General features: G+C 42.0%; 1 protein-coding gene across 1 annotated transcript; it reads left to right on the top strand.

Moving 5' to 3' along the window:
• The first annotated feature begins 2,514 nt into the window (after nt 1–2,514).
• LOC125485632 (coiled-coil domain-containing protein 78-like) lies at nt 2,515–17,705 on the top strand. The gene is made up of 8 exons (XM_048609256.1): nt 2,515–2,587; nt 5,096–5,221; nt 5,345–5,556; nt 8,182–8,356; nt 8,915–8,955; nt 10,532–10,613; nt 14,116–14,216; nt 15,526–17,705. The coding sequence occupies exons 1-8, from the start codon at nt 2,516–2,518 to the stop codon at nt 15,608–15,610; spliced, it is 894 nt and encodes a 297-aa protein (XP_048465213.1). The 5' UTR covers nt 2,515; the 3' UTR covers nt 15,611–17,705.
• The last annotated feature ends 236 nt before the right edge of the window (nt 17,706–17,941 follow it).

The following is a 17,941-nucleotide window of genomic DNA, read 5'->3' on the forward strand; positions in this document are numbered from 1 at the left end:
TATACCATTATAAGAGATTGATGCAACATTTTAAGAACTTAAGTAACAGGAGCAGGAGTAGACTATTCAGTCCCTTGAGTTTGCAATGCCACTCAATAGCATCATGGCTGATCTTCCACCACAATACCATTTTCCTCCACTATCCCTTGACGCCTTTAATATGAAGAAATCTATTGATCCATGTTTTGAACTACCCTTCTCTGATGTAGAGAATTCCAAAGATTTGCCACCTTCTGATTGAAGAAATTCCTCTTCATCTCAGTCCTAAATGGCCTACCCCATATTTTGAGACTGGGATCCCTTGTTCTAGATCCCCTAATCAGGGGAGATATCCTTCCTGTATCCCCCCCATCACTCCCTCAAACAATTTTGTTTATTGGAATGAGGTCACCTCCAATTCTTCTAAACTCCAGAGATCTTGTTCAGTCTATTCAATCTTTCCTCACAGGTCATGATGTGACAAGGTTTGGTGCTACTTGTTTGATCCTTCATGTGCACACAGATCGTTTAAGAACAAAATAGTATGGGAATTCTGCCTGATTTTTTTCCCCATCCCTTCAACCTAAGAGGTCACTATGTAGCTCCCCTACTGGGATCCTGATGAAGGTCAGCTAACAAAGCAGAGGTCAGGATTGAATCAATTAGCTTTCTGTTCTGTTTTATCTGGCGCAGTCCTGCATTAGATAGTGCATTTCTTTTATTCATTCACGAGATGTGGGCATCACTGGCTAGGCCAGCATTTATTGTCTATTCCTAATTGCCCTTCCGAAGGTAATATCCCATCACCAAGGAACGCTTTATTTACATGTGCACAGTACATGGGCTCTGACCAGCCTGCTCAGAGTCAGTCCGTGGACTGAGGTGACTCTCTGAATCTCCTGTTTATATCTGTCAGCCAGGGCTCCCTGATTGACCCAGGTTAATAACCCCAATCAAGGGTCTCATAGGCAATGAGATCACCTGGACCTGGCTCCAATCACTACAATTTTGATTTATCAGGCACTCTCACTGGAATGAGTAACATCAATTCTAGTTTATATTATTGCTATCTGTTACTGTGCAGTCCATTGAGACCTCTGGGACTGACATGAATACCATTTCAACAGATCCTTGTATGGCTTAAAAGTTTTTTTTTTATATTTGTAGTGGTTCAGTGGTTAGCATGTTGCCTCACAGCACCAGGCACTCGGGTACGATTCTGGCCTCGGGTGACTGTCTGTGTGGAGTTTGCACATTCTCCCCATGTCTGCGTGGGTCCCTCCAGGTGCTCCAGTTTCCTCCCACAGTCCAAAGATGTGCAGGTTAGGTGGATTGGCCATGCTAAATTGCCTGTAGTGTTCAGGGATGTGTAGATTAGGTGGGTTATAGGGGTATGGGTCTGGGTAGGATGCTCCAAGGGTCAGTGTGGACTTGTTGGGCCAAAGGGCCTGTTTCCACACTGCAGGAATTCTATGATTCTATGCTATGGGTTTACCAGTGAGGCCATAATTGCCCTTGTAATAGACAATATTCATAGAGATGTTTCCTATTGTGAGTATTCCAAACCCAGGTACCATTAAAAGCAAAGTAATTGCTAGGAAAGCTAACAAAAAATTGAGCAGCAACTTCTTTGCTCAGAGAGTGCTTAGAATATGGAACTCAGAACCATAAGAGAGGCTGAGAGGTGGCCAGTGCAGATGCATTATAAGTCACCATAGTTCCGGTGGACCATAGGGCTGCTCTCTCATTGGTGAGCTGCCTTCTTGGGCCACTGCAGTCCACCTGCTGTGGGTTGATTCACAATGTTGTTAGGGAGGGAATTCCAGGATTTCAGCCCAGCACCAATGAAGGAAAAGCAATATTTTCCAAGTCAGGATGGATGAGTGGATTGGAGGGGAACATTGCAGATGGTGGTGTTCCCATGTATCCACTGCCCTTGTCCTTCTAGATGGAAGTGGTTATGAGTTTGAAAGGTACTGTCTGACAATCTTGGGTGAATTTCTGCAGTATATTTTGTAGATTGCTGTTGCTGTGCAGGTCGACAGGGCTGTTTCTGCCAGGCGATCTGTCTGGTTTCATGTAGGCCAGACCAGATAAGGACAGTAGGTTCCTTCCCTAAAGGACATTACTGAACTGGATAGGGTTTTCCCCAACAATTGCCAACAGCTTCACGATTAATTCCAGACTCTTATTGAGATCAGATTCCACCATGTGTCATGGCAGGATTCAAACTTTGGTCTCTATAATACTACCTGGATTCCTGGAGTAATAGTCCAGCGACAACGCCACTCAGTCAGTTCCTCTCTCTGTATAGACTGGAGGAAGGTTGGATTAACATAGCTCCATGTTTGAACAATTAAAAAATTCTTCTAATTGCTATGACAACATATTTCTACAACATTTATTAAGTTTGATATTACTCCACTTGGAGACACTGAACATAAGATATTGTTAGTATAGTACTTGCAAATGATATTTCCACTAATTAACTATAAGTTTTTCTTTAAACTATTAAAACCTCTGTTTTAGAGCAAAAATGGGTAAAGAACTTCAAGAGGCCAAAAGAGCTATTCGAAACACCCAACACAAACTCGCAGAGCAAACAGTGGTAAGAAATAAGATTAATGGGAGAGCATGTTGTGGCATATTTTAAATAGACACTCCACACAAAATTCTGGTTAATATTTCTAGCAGTTTTTTTTAACACCAGTGGGGAATCATTCTCAATGGAACATGAGGAAACTTTTCCAATGATATAAAAGCTACGAATGTTTTATATACCTTTTTATTCATATTATTACCCCTTCTGTTGTGCACCATTCATTACATTAGAGTGCACATTCACTTATCTGCCAATTTAAAAGGCAAAGCAAGGGCCTTGACCAATTCAGCTTGTACATGCATACATGTAACAGGATATCTGTACTATGCAGGTAACATCTATTATCACGAGGTTACAGCACATTATTCTTTGTGAACTCTGTCTGCACCTGTATTCCATACTGGTGCCTGCTGCAGTCATCAGAAGGCCCATTTGCCCTTGTTTCCCTTATTACTAACTGTCTGGTACCTTTTCCACTCACTGTTAACCCTTTCAGCACTTGCTACATACTTGTATTGTTCCCACTTCAAAACTGTACTGAAATTTGTCTTTTCTGATCATGTGTAATATGGAGAAAGGTGGAACAATCAGATGCCCTGTGACATTTTGTTTTGGAAATGTCTGGTCATTTTTGGATTCTAAATTAAATACACTCAGACTCAGATGAATATAGGAAACTGTAGCATTCTTGAGGTAACAGCACTGAGGCGATATCCCATCACCAAGTCACCCTTTATTTACATGTGCACAGTACACAGGCTCTGACCAGCCCGCTCAGAGCCAGTTCCTAGATCAAGGTGACTCTCTGAATCTAGGGGTGGCATGGTGGCACAGTGGTTAGCACTGCTGCCTCACAGTGCCAGGGACCCGGGTTCGATTTCACCTTTGAGCAACTGTCTGTGTGGAGTTTGCACATTCTCCCCGTGTCTGCGTGGGTTTCCTCCGGATGCTCTGGTTTCCTCCCACAGTCCAAAGATGTGCAGGTTAGGTGGATTGGTCATGCTAAATTGCCCATAGCATTCAGGGATGCATAGACTAGGTGGGCAATAGGGGGATGGGTCTGGGTGGGATGCTCTGAGGGTCAGTGTGGACTTGTTGGGCCAAAGGGTCTGTTTCCACACTTGTAGGGATTCTATGTAATCTCCTGTTTATATCTGCCAGCCAGGGCTCCCTGATTGACCCAGGTTAATAACCCCAATCAAGGGTCTCATAGTTAATGAGATCCACCTAGCCCTGGTTCCAATCACTACAATTTTGAGTTATCAAGCACTCTCACTGGAATGAATAACATCGATTCCTAGTTTATATTATTGCTATCTGTCACTGTGTAGTCCATTGAGACCCATGAGACTGACATGAATACCATTCCAACAGATACTTGTACAGCTTAAAAAGTTTTTATTTGTTCTCAGGACATGTGTTTACTGGTGAGGTCATAATTGCCCTTGTAATAGACAATATTCATAGATATGTTTCCACTTGTGAATATTCCAAAACCAAATGCCATTAAAAGCAAAGTAATTGCTAGGAAAGCTAACAAGAAATTGAGCAGCAAATTCTTTGCTCAGAGAGTGCTTAGAATGTGGAACTCAGAACCACAAGAGAGGCTGAGAGGTGGCCAGTGCAGATGCATTATAAGTCACCATAGTTCCACTCTCTCATTGGAGAGAGGCAATTCTTTCTCTCTGAGGGTTACCCTGCCTGAGGCAAGGAGGAATATCAGGAGCAAGGAATCTTCAGGTTGACCTCAGCCAGTGCAGGAATTGAACCCACGCTGTTGGCATCACTCTGCACCTCAGACTAGCCCTCTAGCTGACTGAGATAGAGGTTGGTTGAGGGTATATGTGAGAAAGAAAGCAGGATAAGGTATAACCTTGCAGAGCTGAAGGGTCTCAGACTGTACTGTAAAAGTTTATGTAATTGCATCCCTTATGTTCACAAACAGCCAATCTCTTGCTGTGAAAAGTCTCACTCAAATGAAGCCTGGCTTTAAATGGCAGTTTTGAGACCCAGTTCTCAATAGTAGCCTTTTATTGAAGCAACTACCTTTTTAAAATGAAATAGTAAGAACTGCAGATGCTGGAGTCAGAGATAATACAGTGTGGAGCTGGAGGAACACAGCAGGCCAGGCAGCATCAGAGGAGCAGGAAAGCTGATGTTTTGGGTGGGGACCCTTCTTCAGAAAATGTTTTCTGCTCCTCTGATGCTGCCTGGCCTGCTGTCTTCCTCCAGCTCCACGATGTGTTATCTCTACCTTTCAAAATTATAGCTAGGTAACATTTCTTTCTTTTGTTCATCAATTGATAAGAAACTGTTCTCTTATTCTGTACTTCTACATACGAATACACACAATTGGATATGTAAAATGTATGTGTTCTGGAATTTGTTCTCACTTACCAAAGACATGAACTCAAATCTTTCTCACTGTGAAGCAAAACCATTATTGTTGAATGAAATAATCTCTGTAATCAGGCACATGTGCTTACATTAGTACCATTTTGGAATCCCCAATAGGCGCTGCTCGGTTCGCAGAGTCAGCTGAAGGAGGTTGAAACTGAGAACTCTCAGTTACAGCTCCAACTGAAAGAACTGAACGAGGAATATCGCATGCGGCTTGTCCGTTACATTGGAGACGTTACTGTGAGTGAATAGTTACCGGTTAAGCGCAAACTTTTAATGTTCAGCATTCCAGTGAATCGAATGTGCAAGTAGATGCTTGACGTGGCTGAGAAATACAGTAACGGTGTTGTTGTTCTGTGTAAGGAATATGTGGATAACACAGTGAAATCCGGCAGTGACCACACACAGCCCTCTCCTGACCAGCCTTACTTGAAGAGATTTGTGGACAGCATGCTAAAGGATATTCGATCTGCCTACAGATCACGGGAAGAACAACTGGCGGCTGCAGCTAGAAACTACAAGAAACGGATGCAGAATGTAGTCAAGAAGCACGAACACCTTTTGATTGCGTACAGGTAAACGAAAAATCTAGCTGAGTATTCTCATCACGGTTGTACAGTAATTCAGCCTTGAGTCTGGGCTAGCATTTGAGAACATGAGAAAAATTTGGAGATATAACGTGCCATGACCAGTTGCTCAATTTATTCTTTTTGAGGGTGTGCACTATTGTCAGGCATTCTCATGTGCAATGCTGACCTAGCTTCTTCTGTCACACCGCATCTCAATGATAGTGGGCACATTAATAGCCCATCCACCACACCTTCTCTGCCGTGCACAGCTCAGTAAGCTATTGAGTTGTTGTACGTAAACCTGATCTTGCCCTCATTCCTTTTGCTCTTTGGCATACAGTATGGAAACAGACCATTATGTCTAGACAGTCCATGCCGACCATAATCCCAACTAAACTAGTTACACCTGCCTGTTCCTGGGCAATGTCCCTCCAAACCTTTCCTTATCTAAGTGTCTTTTAAACGTTGTAACTATGCCCGCATCCCACCACTTCCTCAGGAAGTTCATTTCACAGGCAAACCGCCCTCTGTGTAAAACAAAAATTGCCTCTCATGCCTTTTTAAATCCCTCTCTTCTCACCTTAAAAATGAGGACCCTAGTCTTGAAATAATCTTCAAAATAGTGGATAAATGGAGAAAGGTTTGCACTGTCATTGCCCCTGATGGGATTATTTTCTGATTGCATTCAGCAAAGAAATCATGTCACCACTGACTGTATGAATAGGGATGGGAAGTTAGTAATAGCAAATACGACTACAGTCTGACCCCATTGTAACCTTAATTCCAGGTGATGGAGAAATTCTACATCTCAGATTGTTGAACGAGTCTTGGAACCATGTTAAAACAAAATCGCTCAGAAGTGATTGAATTGTGACTGTCATAAATGTGAATGCGGCTAGGATATATAAAGGTAGAAAGCATAGAGAATGCTGGAGAAACTCAGTAGGTCTGATAGCATCTGTGGAGAAAGAAACAGGGTGGATGTTTCAAGTCTGATTTGACTCTTCAGTTCTGAAGAAGAATGCTGTGTTCAATTCTGGTCTCCTTGCTATCAGAAAGATGTTGTTAAACTTGAAAGGGTGAAGAAAAGATTTACGAGGATGTTGCCAGGGTTGGAGGGTTTGAGCTGTAGGGAGAAGCTGAATAGGCTGGAGCTATTTTTCCTGGAGCATTGGAGGCTGAGGGATGACCTTATAGAGGTTTCTAAAATCATTAGGGGCATGGATATGGTAAATAACCTATAGGTTAGGGGAGTCCAAAACTAGACAGCATAGGTTTAAGGTGGGAGGGGAAAGGATATAAAAGGGACCTGAGGGGCAACTTTTTCACGCAGAGGGTGATGCGTGTATGGAGTGAGATGCCATAGGAAGTGGTGGAGCTGGGTACAATTACAACATTTAAAAGGCATCTGGATGGGTACATGAATAGGAAGGGTTTAGAGGGATATGGGCTAAATGCTGACAAATTTGACTAGGTTTATTTAGAGTATCTGGTCAGCATGGATGAGTTGGACCAAAGGGTCTGTTGCTGTGCTGTACAACTCTATGACACTAAGAGTCATACCAGACTCAAAATGTTAACTCTCTTTGTCTATCTATGTATTCTGCAATAACTGCTGAGTTTCTCTAGCATGTTCTGTGTTTATTTCAGATTTCCAGCATCCTCAGTACTTTGCCTTTATAATGATAGAGATGTGCAGAATGACCTGATGAGGAAATCTTTCACTGTTGCTTTTGGGAATGCTTGGGCTTTTGGTTTTGCTTCTCATGAGACGGACATTGGACAGTGCCTAGGCAAGTTAGCAATAACACTCAGAAAGATGACATCTCTCCTAGGTGTTGGGAACTGACACAAATGGAAGCTAAAGTATATGCTGCAGCACTTTAATGTTATTGAGTGAGCCAAGAGTCAATTTAATTTTAACTTTGTTTTTAACAATGTCACACAATATTACAAAGACTTTTTTGAAAGAATGAGTGTAATTTAGTGGAGCCCACTGGACTCTGAGCAGGGAGCAATGATTGTTAATGTTTCACAGCAAGTGCTGCTCTCAAGAGTGGATGTGGCCCAGCCTCGACCTCAGGATGATGCTGAGTAGCTTTTTTCCCTCTATCTTTGGGCAAGAGGCATGCGTCACCCTCAAATAAGTGTCAGGATAATTAAATGTGTCAGCATCATGAGTGTCTTTGCAAGAGTCACAGTGTACTAAATTCATAGCTCAGCCTTCTAATTGACAGAATGACTTCCTAACACTGCCTTCTCCAATTAGAAACTTAGGCACGACGTACAAACTCTCAATCTCTTTGTTACTCCATTGTTCACCACCCCATCCACCTGCCTCATTGTCCCATCAGTGTACAAAGTCTTCAAGGTTTATTAGACACATGGGCATACTTTCAGTCTGTTTTCACTGGCAGGATGGTTCGTTTGTCCCTTAATTGTCTCCCCTTGTCTTCCTTCCTGAAAATGATGGGGTGGTGCGTGCATTGATGGTTATTCCATGTGAACCAGGGGTGGGGAAGACACTCAGCAATGGAAGGAATCCCATTCCATGATGCTGGTGCCAGGGTGGGGGGATACATTTGAGGAGTAACATGTCTGTGAGAGTGTGCGTGTTTTTACTTGGCACAGAATGCAGCGGGAGCAGATTCTATCATCAGGCATCAAGGATATGGACCCCGGCCCCTCTGAAGTAACCTTTGTGATCACTGACAGTGAACTGTTGTCCAAGCAGAGCCAGGAGCTCAACAGGCTTCGGGAGGACAAAGCCCATCTGGAGGCAAAGCTCCAAGACCTTCAGGAGAAGGTGAGGGATGTGGAGAGAATCTGTTTAAGCCGAGAGCTATAAAGTCTCACCATTCCACTGAACTCTTTGATGAGTGGGGTTACAGGGAAAGGGCAAGGGGTTGTGACCAACTGGGTGGGTCTTGCAAATGAGCTGGCATGAATGTGACAGGCTGAATGGCTGTGATGATGCCAAGATTCGAGGTTCTATGTGATATGAACGAAAAGGGTGTTCCGTATTCCAGTTGGCAGCTCAGATTTTTTTTTTAAAAAACGTTACTGTGAGCCATCAGCAGCTGCAAATTTTGAAATAGTTAGACACGAAGTGGTGGTTGAATGAAATGTCAGTATCATAGGAAGTGCTTGCAAAGGCATCGCTGTGGCATTCAGCAGCCATTTTGAGTGGTAACAAATGGGATCACATCCAAAATGGTTAATTCATTGATGGACACATGCAAGGGGGTGCATCATCTATACATTTGAGTTCTGTTTTGCTTATTGGAATATCAAGCTTACAATGTAACCCTTCAAAATATACTTCATTGTAATTGCACCATCTTAATTTGCATTTCTTTTGCAGGTAAGACTGGTTCGGAGTGCACCAGTCATATCTTCCTCGCTGTGAGTATTGCTCTAATTCTTTGTCTGATTGATGGTATTGTACTAACCAAAACTGCTTTCTCTCCATTTGCTGAGTTTTCCCAGCAATTTCTGTTTTAGTTTCTGATTTCCGGCATCCGCAGTTCGTTGTTTTGGTTTAATGTATGGTATTCCTTTGTTTCCTGTGACCAGCAGTAGTCTTAGCTAATGCCACTTTGCACATATCTGCTGGATGGTGCGTTCCCACTCTATTTTCCCTTTCCCTCACTTCAAGAGAATAAGCCCGGCGAAATGCCTAGTGTTGATATGTACGGTGCGTTAACTATTGTGCTCACCACAGTTAGTGTGCGATATACAGTTTTGGACATCCACCAGAGAAAGGACACTAGAGCCAAAATGAAACAGAGAATGCAGTAATTTGACCCACTGGAATGTTTCAATCGGATCAGAGAAGGTCGAGGGAAAATGAATAGAGCTTTTTTTTTAATGATGAAGGGTTAGGAAAAGGGGATAGCCAAAAAGGCGAATTCCCCTCGAATGGATCAGTAGCAAACATTGTCAATGTAAAATGTCACCAGAAGGTGAGGACAGAGTTCAGTACATTCTTTCTTGAGGGTTTTCGAGTCTCAGAGAGCAATTGAGGCAGACATCATTGCATTACTGAAAGGATGAGTAGGTCAAAACTCAAAACAGAGGAAGATCCAATGTGGTGGGATAAAGGCAGGATAGTACCATTGGATTTAGAATTTTTTCTAGTTGAGAAACTTCTCCCTTTTCTGTGATTGTATTCTGAATAATAAAATCAGAAGCTCGAGTATTGCTGAAAAACTTGTCAATATTTTGTTGAAGTTTTTGATGTTGCACTCATCAGGACATTTTGCAAGGATATCAATTCAAGGTGAAAACTGCAAGAGAGGAGGGTGCTGATTGGTTGGCATGTCAATTCTGATTGCCACGGAGAATGCCGATTGACAGTTAACAGACATTTTAACATGTCTTTATTACATTTTAAACCAGGCAGGTTGTCTCTTGATTGGTCAGGGCAAAACCTTGAGAAATTAACTATCAATGGATGTCACCCATTTTGTTGAGAGCCTGTTCTTTGCTGACAGAAAGAATGTGTACACACAGTGCACCTGTTTGACTCCACAAAAACTGTGACACAATTGCTGGTTAAATTCTTCATGATAATACCTTGACTAGTCAAAGTCCAAAGATGCGCAGGTTAGGTGGATTAGCCATGCTAAATTACCCAGGGATGCATAGGTTAGGTGCATTAGCCATGGGAAATGCAGGGTTACAGGGATAGGATAGGGAATTGGGTCTATGTAGGATGCTCTTTGGAGAGTCGGTGTGGATGTGTTGGGCCGAATGGCCTGTTTCCACCTATAGGTATTTTATTCTAAGAAATGCCAACCAATGAGCACCCTCCTCTCATTTGTATAAATGTTAATCTTTCTTTTGAATTTGTATTCTAGCAAAATGTCCTGATGAGCTCAAGACAAAAGATTTTGACAAAAGGTGTCAAATACTTAAATTCTATACCACCAAATTGCTGAAATGAGGAGACCTAAATTACTGCTTTTAATTATTTCAGCCTGGAGACTGGTGAGAAAGCAAGTAGTGAAAACTGGAGTGAACTAAGGAAACAGCTAAAAGAGTTCACATTTACTACACAGGTCTGTAATATTACTGATTATAGAATTTGATCAAACCCATGTTATATTGCAATTTGAATCAGGCTCCTCCTAGATTGAAAATGCAACTAACCAATTGTCTGTGTTGACTTGACCCCTTACCACAGAAAAGTGCATTACAAACAGTTCAGAGAAAGCTCACTCAACTGTTTTAAGGGATTTAAGGTTGTTAGGGACATCTTATAAGAAATGGTTGAACTGGTTGTGCTTAGAAGTATGAGAGATGGTCTTATTGAAATAAATAAAATCCTGAGGGGACTTGACTGAGTGGATACTGGATGTTTCCTCTTGTGGGAGGGACTAGAACTGCAGTTATAGTTTAAAAAATAAGGGGACTTCCATTTAAGATGGATATGAGGAGAATTTCTTTTCTCACAGAGGGTCTTCAGTCTTTGGAATTCTCTTACTCAGAGAATGGTGGAGAGAGGGTCCTTGTAAAATGGGAGTTCAAATGAATTCTTGTCGATATTTGATTCTCTTTGCCTCAGTTTGTCCTTTAACCTTCTCCAGCCAAGACTAGACAAGCAGACAGATTCTTGATTGAGAAGGGAGTCAGTTATCAGGGGAGGTCAGACTGTGGATTTATGGTCCCAATCAGAGCATAGTCTTATTAGATGGTAAACCAGCTTCAAGGGACTTAATAGCCCTGATTTACCTTGTTTGTATGTCCTTATGACTAACGTTGTTGTTGCTAATTGTTATAAGTGCTATAGTGGGGCCTATCTAAAATGATCTGCTCTCACAATCTACACATTTTAATCCTACTTGACACTAAGAATATGGGTGTATCCAACATGGTTCCAAGGAAATTTAATTTGAATTTAATTTGAAGATTGTAATTTAATCTGAAGATTAATATCATGCAAAGCCATAATGTAAGTACTGAAAAGATTTCAAAAGATCAAGCATAATCAAGACTTGCACCAACCTTCAAGCCTCTTGAAGATGGAAGTACGATGTTAAGTTGCATGGGTACAAAAAAGACATAACTGAAGTGGCAGTGGAATCTTGTGCTTTTCCCTGTGGTAAGTTTGATCATGCGGGCATTTAATCAGGCGGGAATGTGGAAGGTGGGAAGCCAGCACTTGCTGGCCTCCATCCCACTCAAATCTGTATTAGGAAGGTGATTAATGTTCATTTCAGTTGCTCGTCCTGCTGCTGCTGATATTGAGCTGGGATGGTGTGGACGACTGATCAGAAATGCAGGAATCCCTGCAAAGCTAACCACGACAGATTAGCTTGTGGGCATGGGGTCATGGGCTTGCAGTGGGGATAGTCCCTTGTTCAATAGTAGAGAGCCTGAGTCAGCTTCAGGGAAGGGTTGGTCTGCTGAGAACAAGCCCCTTCCCTTGTTACCAATCCCGGTGACTCCCACACATTACAACCTCCTTCCTACCTTTAAACTCCAATCCCTCCTCGATCTCAGGTGTAGTATTGGCAGTGGCACTAACCCTCCCCAGTGGCACTGTTAGCCTCTAATTAGCTGGCAGCTCTCCACAGGCACCAGGTTCCTTGCCTCCTGGCGATGGCCCATCATTGGCTTGTCCAGGGCCTGAGTGGTACAAGACGCAGTGGATGGCTGGAGGACATTTAAGGACAGGGCAATAAATGCCGACCCAGGTGCCCTGAACAAATATGGACAAAAGGCCGCACCTGCCAAGAGCTGCCAGTCAATCAGAGGCTGCGACTCCTCCTCCCACCCACTGCTACCATCAGCTCCACAAGCTGCTCCCTGATGGGATAGAGGGGAAGTGAACTGCTGATTCCGTGGAAAGGGACAAACTCTGCAAGCACTTAATGTAGGCATTTACACCCTGGGACACCTGCCAAAATACTAGAAAGGTTCAGGAGAAATGGAGATTAGAGTAAGAAGGGGAACAAATGTATCTATGAAGAGATGGGAAGAGTACGAGAGAATTGAAAAGTTATTTCAATGGGGAGAAACTGAGAGAACCCAAGTTGTTTAGATTATAGGCCTATCATAAAACTAAAGGGGTCAGGGGCTTTTGTAGTGCAGTGGTAATGTCCCTACCTCTAGACCAGAAAGCCCAGGTTCAAGTCCCAACTGTTCTGAAGTTTGGGGGAAGGAGGTCGTGAAGAATAGCAACAAGGCTAAATGACAGCATTTTCCTGAACTCTAATAGGGCAGGGTCAACAGATAGTGAGGTGGTAGTGTAGTTGTAATGTCACTGGACTAGTTAACAAGAATCCCTGACTAATATTATGGGGTCAGGGGTTTAAATCCCACCATTGTATATAGAGAAATTTGAATTCAGTACCAATCTGGAATTAAAAAGATAACTTTAATGGTGAACCTTCAGACAAACAAATCTGCCTTACGTGATCTAACCTGCATGTGACTCCAGATCCACAGCAATGTGGCTGACTCTCACTGCCCTCTGGCCAGTTCAGAATGGGTGATCAAAGCTGACACTAGACAGTGACACCCACATCCCATGAAAAAGATGAAGTGAAAATGGAAGATGAACTCATTTTCTAAATGACTACTACCCATAATGGAAGACAACATGTCCTTCTCAGACAGAGATAAAATAAAATCAATGGAGATAGAAATCCGAGACATCTTAAAAGGACTTTAAACAAATCATGAATAGACTGTATCTGTCTCAATGATGAATAAGACAAGGGAGGAAATTTCTGAGGCATTGATGACCATGAAGTCACAGTTGCTGGAAAGTAAAAACATACGGGCAAGTGTATTGCATTTATCAAAACAAGAAAGTAGTATACACATGGGCAACTGTAGAACCATCAGTCGATACATTGTAAATAATGCAATTAGTTGTACACAGAAACCCTGAGGCATACCTGACCATGATAACCAAGCTAACATACATTCACAAGATTCTACCTAGCCAACCTTGATTTGAGACTTGAATCTAGGCCTCCTGGCTCAGAGGTAGGCACACTATCACTGCCACAAGAGGCCTTCCTGAATGGATTATTTGATTTCTATCAACACAATCATTGACCAGTTCAGTAACATTCACACTGGTCAATGCCCCTTCTGAGCTTCAGATATACTTTCTCTTCAACCTGTTCAGAGATGTTGTTAGACACTTCTAGAGCAGTTAGGGCTTGAACACAGGCTTCCTGACCCAGATTTAGGGATATTGTGCCACAGCGGCCCTTCCTGAATGGACACGATATTTTGAATCAACTTGTCCAGATGTTTTCACACGCTTCTGGAGCAGGTGGGACTTGAAGCCAGGTCTCCTGCCTCAGAGGTAGGGACATTGCCACTGTGCTACAAGAGCCCTTCCAGACTTTTAGTTACTAGTCTAGTAACATTATCACTTCACCAGCACCTCCTTTCCCGAAGCGACTTTGGGAGGCCTTGTAGTACAGCACACCTGAACTTCTAAATGGCACTAAGTAACAAAATGAACGGCTTCATGTGTGCCAGGTAGATAGTCAAGAGATTGGGAGCTGTTAATCTATTAATACTGGCTTTTACCCACAGGAGGAGTTGGAACATGAACGTGCTCAGTTGATCTCACGTGTCACAGTTGCTGAGGAGCAATTGGCTGAACTGCAGGAATATGTGGATAAGCACCTGGGCAGGTGAGGTCAGGCAGCACAAAATTCAGACTTTCATTTGAATTAGGGCCTGCACATCTCTCATCTATGTTTTAAAGCCAGCCTCTGACTGATGCCAATTTACTTGTCACCAACAAAGACTTTTCTATGTAGCTACTCTTAATGTCCATTCATCAACCACTGGTGAGTCTCTGATCACAGTAGAAAAGTTTATTTGTCCTAGGCAATTAAATGTATATAAGTACTAATTTGGGAGGTAAGAGAGGAAATTACAGGGCATCTGACCCAATTTTTTAAATTCCTCTCTGGTCATAGTGGAGGTGCCAGAGGACTGGAGGACAGCTAATGCAGTTCCACTGTTTCAGAAGGGTGGTAGAGATAGACCAGGGAATTACAGATTGGTGAGGTCAAGAAACTATTGGTTAGGGAAATTCACACTTTACTTTCTTAAAATAGCGTCTTAAAGAATTAAATATATTGTCAATTTTGCACAATAAATGCTGTAAATTGGTGGATTAGCAGCGGTTTGCTGCATTCACACTGGTATGTAGAGACCAATAACTTTTAAATAGAGATGTTGATTTCCCAATGACCTACACAAAGAATTACACAAAGTTTTGAGTTTTAAGACTTTGAGTTTTAAGCACCTAAAGTCAACATCAATTAAACATTACTTTGTAGGCGACAAATACACAGAACTACAGTACAGACAGATAGCCCTCCTTTAACTTCTGAACACAATGGAAACCCCATACCATGCTTAGACATTATTCTGCACTCTGTAGTCATGTAGTCTTAAGCTTAAAGTGCATCTCCTCCAGGCATTAGCAGGCATTAACTCACCAAGGTGAGTCTACCTATGTGTTTCTCAACCACGTCTTCACTGAACCCTTTGAGCTTAATAATATAGACTCCGCATTGTAAGATTCCCTGTCTTGATTCTGTGGTCTCTAACTTTTCACAATCCTTGTTTCCTTGAGTGTAGATTCTGTTCTAAACAGGCCTCCACTTGTTAGGTAACACAAAAGCAATCCTTTTCTTCTGCTGATATAGCAGAACCTGTTGTGGGTCTAATTCCTCCACTCCCTCCCTCATCCCCCAAATACTTTAATCTCTCTGACTCCTACAGTCTGTAATTCTGCCCAGGAAGCCAAGGTGCTTCTTCCTATGGTGTCTGGATGTTCAAACTCATACAGAACTTCGAATAAGCTTCTGACTTGGCCCCCTGGCCCCAAGGTTAATCAAGGTATCTGCACTCGTCCAGTCTTTGTGAAAGGTGCTATATAAATGCAGGGTTTTCAAAATTTAATCACCATTTTGTTAAATAATGCAGGTACAAGCAGGAAATTACACGCCTCCGAAAATTGGTTGGAACTGAAGTACCAAGAGCAGTCAGTGCTGATGTTATCCATCAGTAACTTCCTTGGTAATTGCACAGGATCCTCAACCCTGAAGTGGAAGTCACCCCTGAAGTCACCAAGAATTTTCTGAGCAGTTATTGGGAAATGAATGTTGTGATTAGTAAAATAACATAGCATTTTTACTGACACTGTGCAACAGCAATAAAAGGTACTCGTATTATTTATGGTCTGCCACACAGAATGAGACTGTGTTCCACCATGTGCAAGTAGGCTTGTTCACAAACTAGACCATATACATGGGAACAGGAGAAAGCAATTCAGCTCTTCATATCCAGCTGATCTGAACTTCTGCATACCTGCCTTGATTTCATAATCATTAATATCCTGCCTAACAAATGTCTTACCAATCTCTGATTTGAAATTTCTAGTTGATCTCCAGCTTCAGCATCTTTTTGGAGAGAAAATTCCCACTTTCCACGAATTTGACATTAACTGTGAAAGGCTAGCTCTCTGTAATTATCCCCGTATACTTGAATCCTACTCAACAGATTCATTGGAGACCTGCATTCAACCCCAGGTATCTAGAAACTAAACTATTCTAAAATTAAAATCAGCATTCTTTCTCAAATTTCTACATTCATTATTATTATTGTCTGTGTTTGTATGTATATATATATATTTCCTCATTAAATCATTTCTGACTGAAGCACATTATCAGATCAGATTCTCATTGCGTAAATGCAATTATATTAGACGTCATTCTGAGTTTTTCTCCCAACTGCAGAAACATTAAAGCCAACCAAATTTAATCCCTTGTTCCCTACTTCGAGATGAATTGCCCAGGCCCAAGACGATTATTTTCAAACACTTGGATGTTATAATGTGCAGAAAATTTCCTTAGCCAATTGAACAGGAAACTCTGATAAATTTTAATCACTGAAAATTGTAGACGTTTGGAAAATTGGTTTATGTAGCACAATTCATACCAAATTTTACAATTTAACATGTTTAATTGGTCAATTTAGAATGTTTTCATGCTGCCTTCCAGCTGTCTTTGTATGTTTCCTTTTCCAATCAGTGAATTTCATGGAGATAATTTTAGTCAACCTCTTGTGACCTATTATTGCACACCTTTGGAACAGGTGGAAGTTGAACACAGCTCTCCTGGCCCAGAGGTAGGGATGCTATCACTGCATCATAGAGGTTTGTTAATTATGTCATTATGCAGCCGAATTGTTTAATGGAGAACTATTAACTCTCCCCTTAACTCAGACTAGGGTTAAACAAGGAATTCCTTCCAATTGTATGGTGAAACTACTTCTGGGCACATTTAATCAACCTGTTTAGGCATGCTGTGGAGGCTCTTGTGACATATTGGTACCATCCTTACTTCTAAGCCAAAAGGCCAAGATTCAAGTCCGACCTGCTCCAGAAGTGTGTCATAACATTTCTGAACAGGTTGATTAGAAAATTCATATCTTGATCAAGAGGAAGGACAACTCTCACTTCACCACAAGAGTTCTAGGGGAGCTGTTTCTATTCTCGGGCCTTTTAATGAAAGACCAACTGGAGATTTGTCATTTGTACCCTTGCCACCTTTGCAATATGTAATAACCTTGCACTTTTCGTATACATTTTAACTCCCCTGGTTAAATCATTATCTCTCTCAACTAGAAATGGCAAGGAAATGTTGATTTATGGTACATTGTCCTTTCCACCTGTCTTGCCACCATCAAAAATATTATGTATTTTAGCAGACTTGCAGTAAATCTTCTACTCAGAGATATTCAATGATTTACGGTCCCCTCCCTCAGAGCTCCCATTTGATGTAACATCCTTCTCCTTTAATCGATCTCGGCTATCCACTTGTCACTGCAGTAACACTAAAGCAAGAATGTTTTCTCTTTCTAAAAAATATTTCCTACTTCCTTGTTTTGAGAACCCAAAAATGTTTGGTGAAGACATTGCTTAATTGTGAAAATAATGAGAAAAATTGGTGCAGTAGATAAGAAAAGGTTTGAGTGGGACATAATTGTTATGTGGACTACATGGGCTGAATGCCTTACTTTTGTATCTTACACAGGATATCTATAGTGTAGAAGCAGGCCATTTGGCCCATTCAGTCCACACCAATCCCCCAAAGAGCATCCCATCCAGGCCTACCCCACTACTCTATCCCTGTAACCCTGCATTTCCCATAGCTAGTCCTCCTAGTCTGCACATCCCTGGACACTGGACAATTTATCATGGCCAATCCACCTAACCTGCACATCTTAGGACTGTGGGAGGAAACACATACAGACAGGGGGAGAATGGGTAAACTCCAAACAGACAGTTGCCCAAGGCTGGATTTGAACCCAGGTCCCTTGCACTGGGTGGTAGCACTGC

The sequence above is a fragment of the Rhincodon typus genome, chromosome 21 (genome assembly GCF_021869965.1).
Source record: "Rhincodon typus isolate 14 chromosome 21, sRhiTyp1.1, whole genome shotgun sequence".
NCBI lineage: Eukaryota > Metazoa > Chordata > Chondrichthyes > Orectolobiformes > Rhincodontidae > Rhincodon > Rhincodon typus.

Bases quoted from the DNA above. Each gene is read 5' to 3' on its own strand.
- LOC125485632 (XM_048609256.1), top strand. From the start codon at position 2,516: ATGGGTAAAGAACTTCAAGAGGCCAAAAGAGCTATTCGAAACACCCAA. The intron at 8,357-8,914 runs GTGAGGGATGTG...TTTCTTTTGCAG, and splicing joins TCCAAGACCTTCAGGAGAAG to GTAAGACTGGTTCGGAGTGC. The intron at 10,614-14,115 runs GTCTGTAATATT...TTTTACCCACAG, and splicing joins AGTTCACATTTACTACACAG to GAGGAGTTGGAACATGAACG.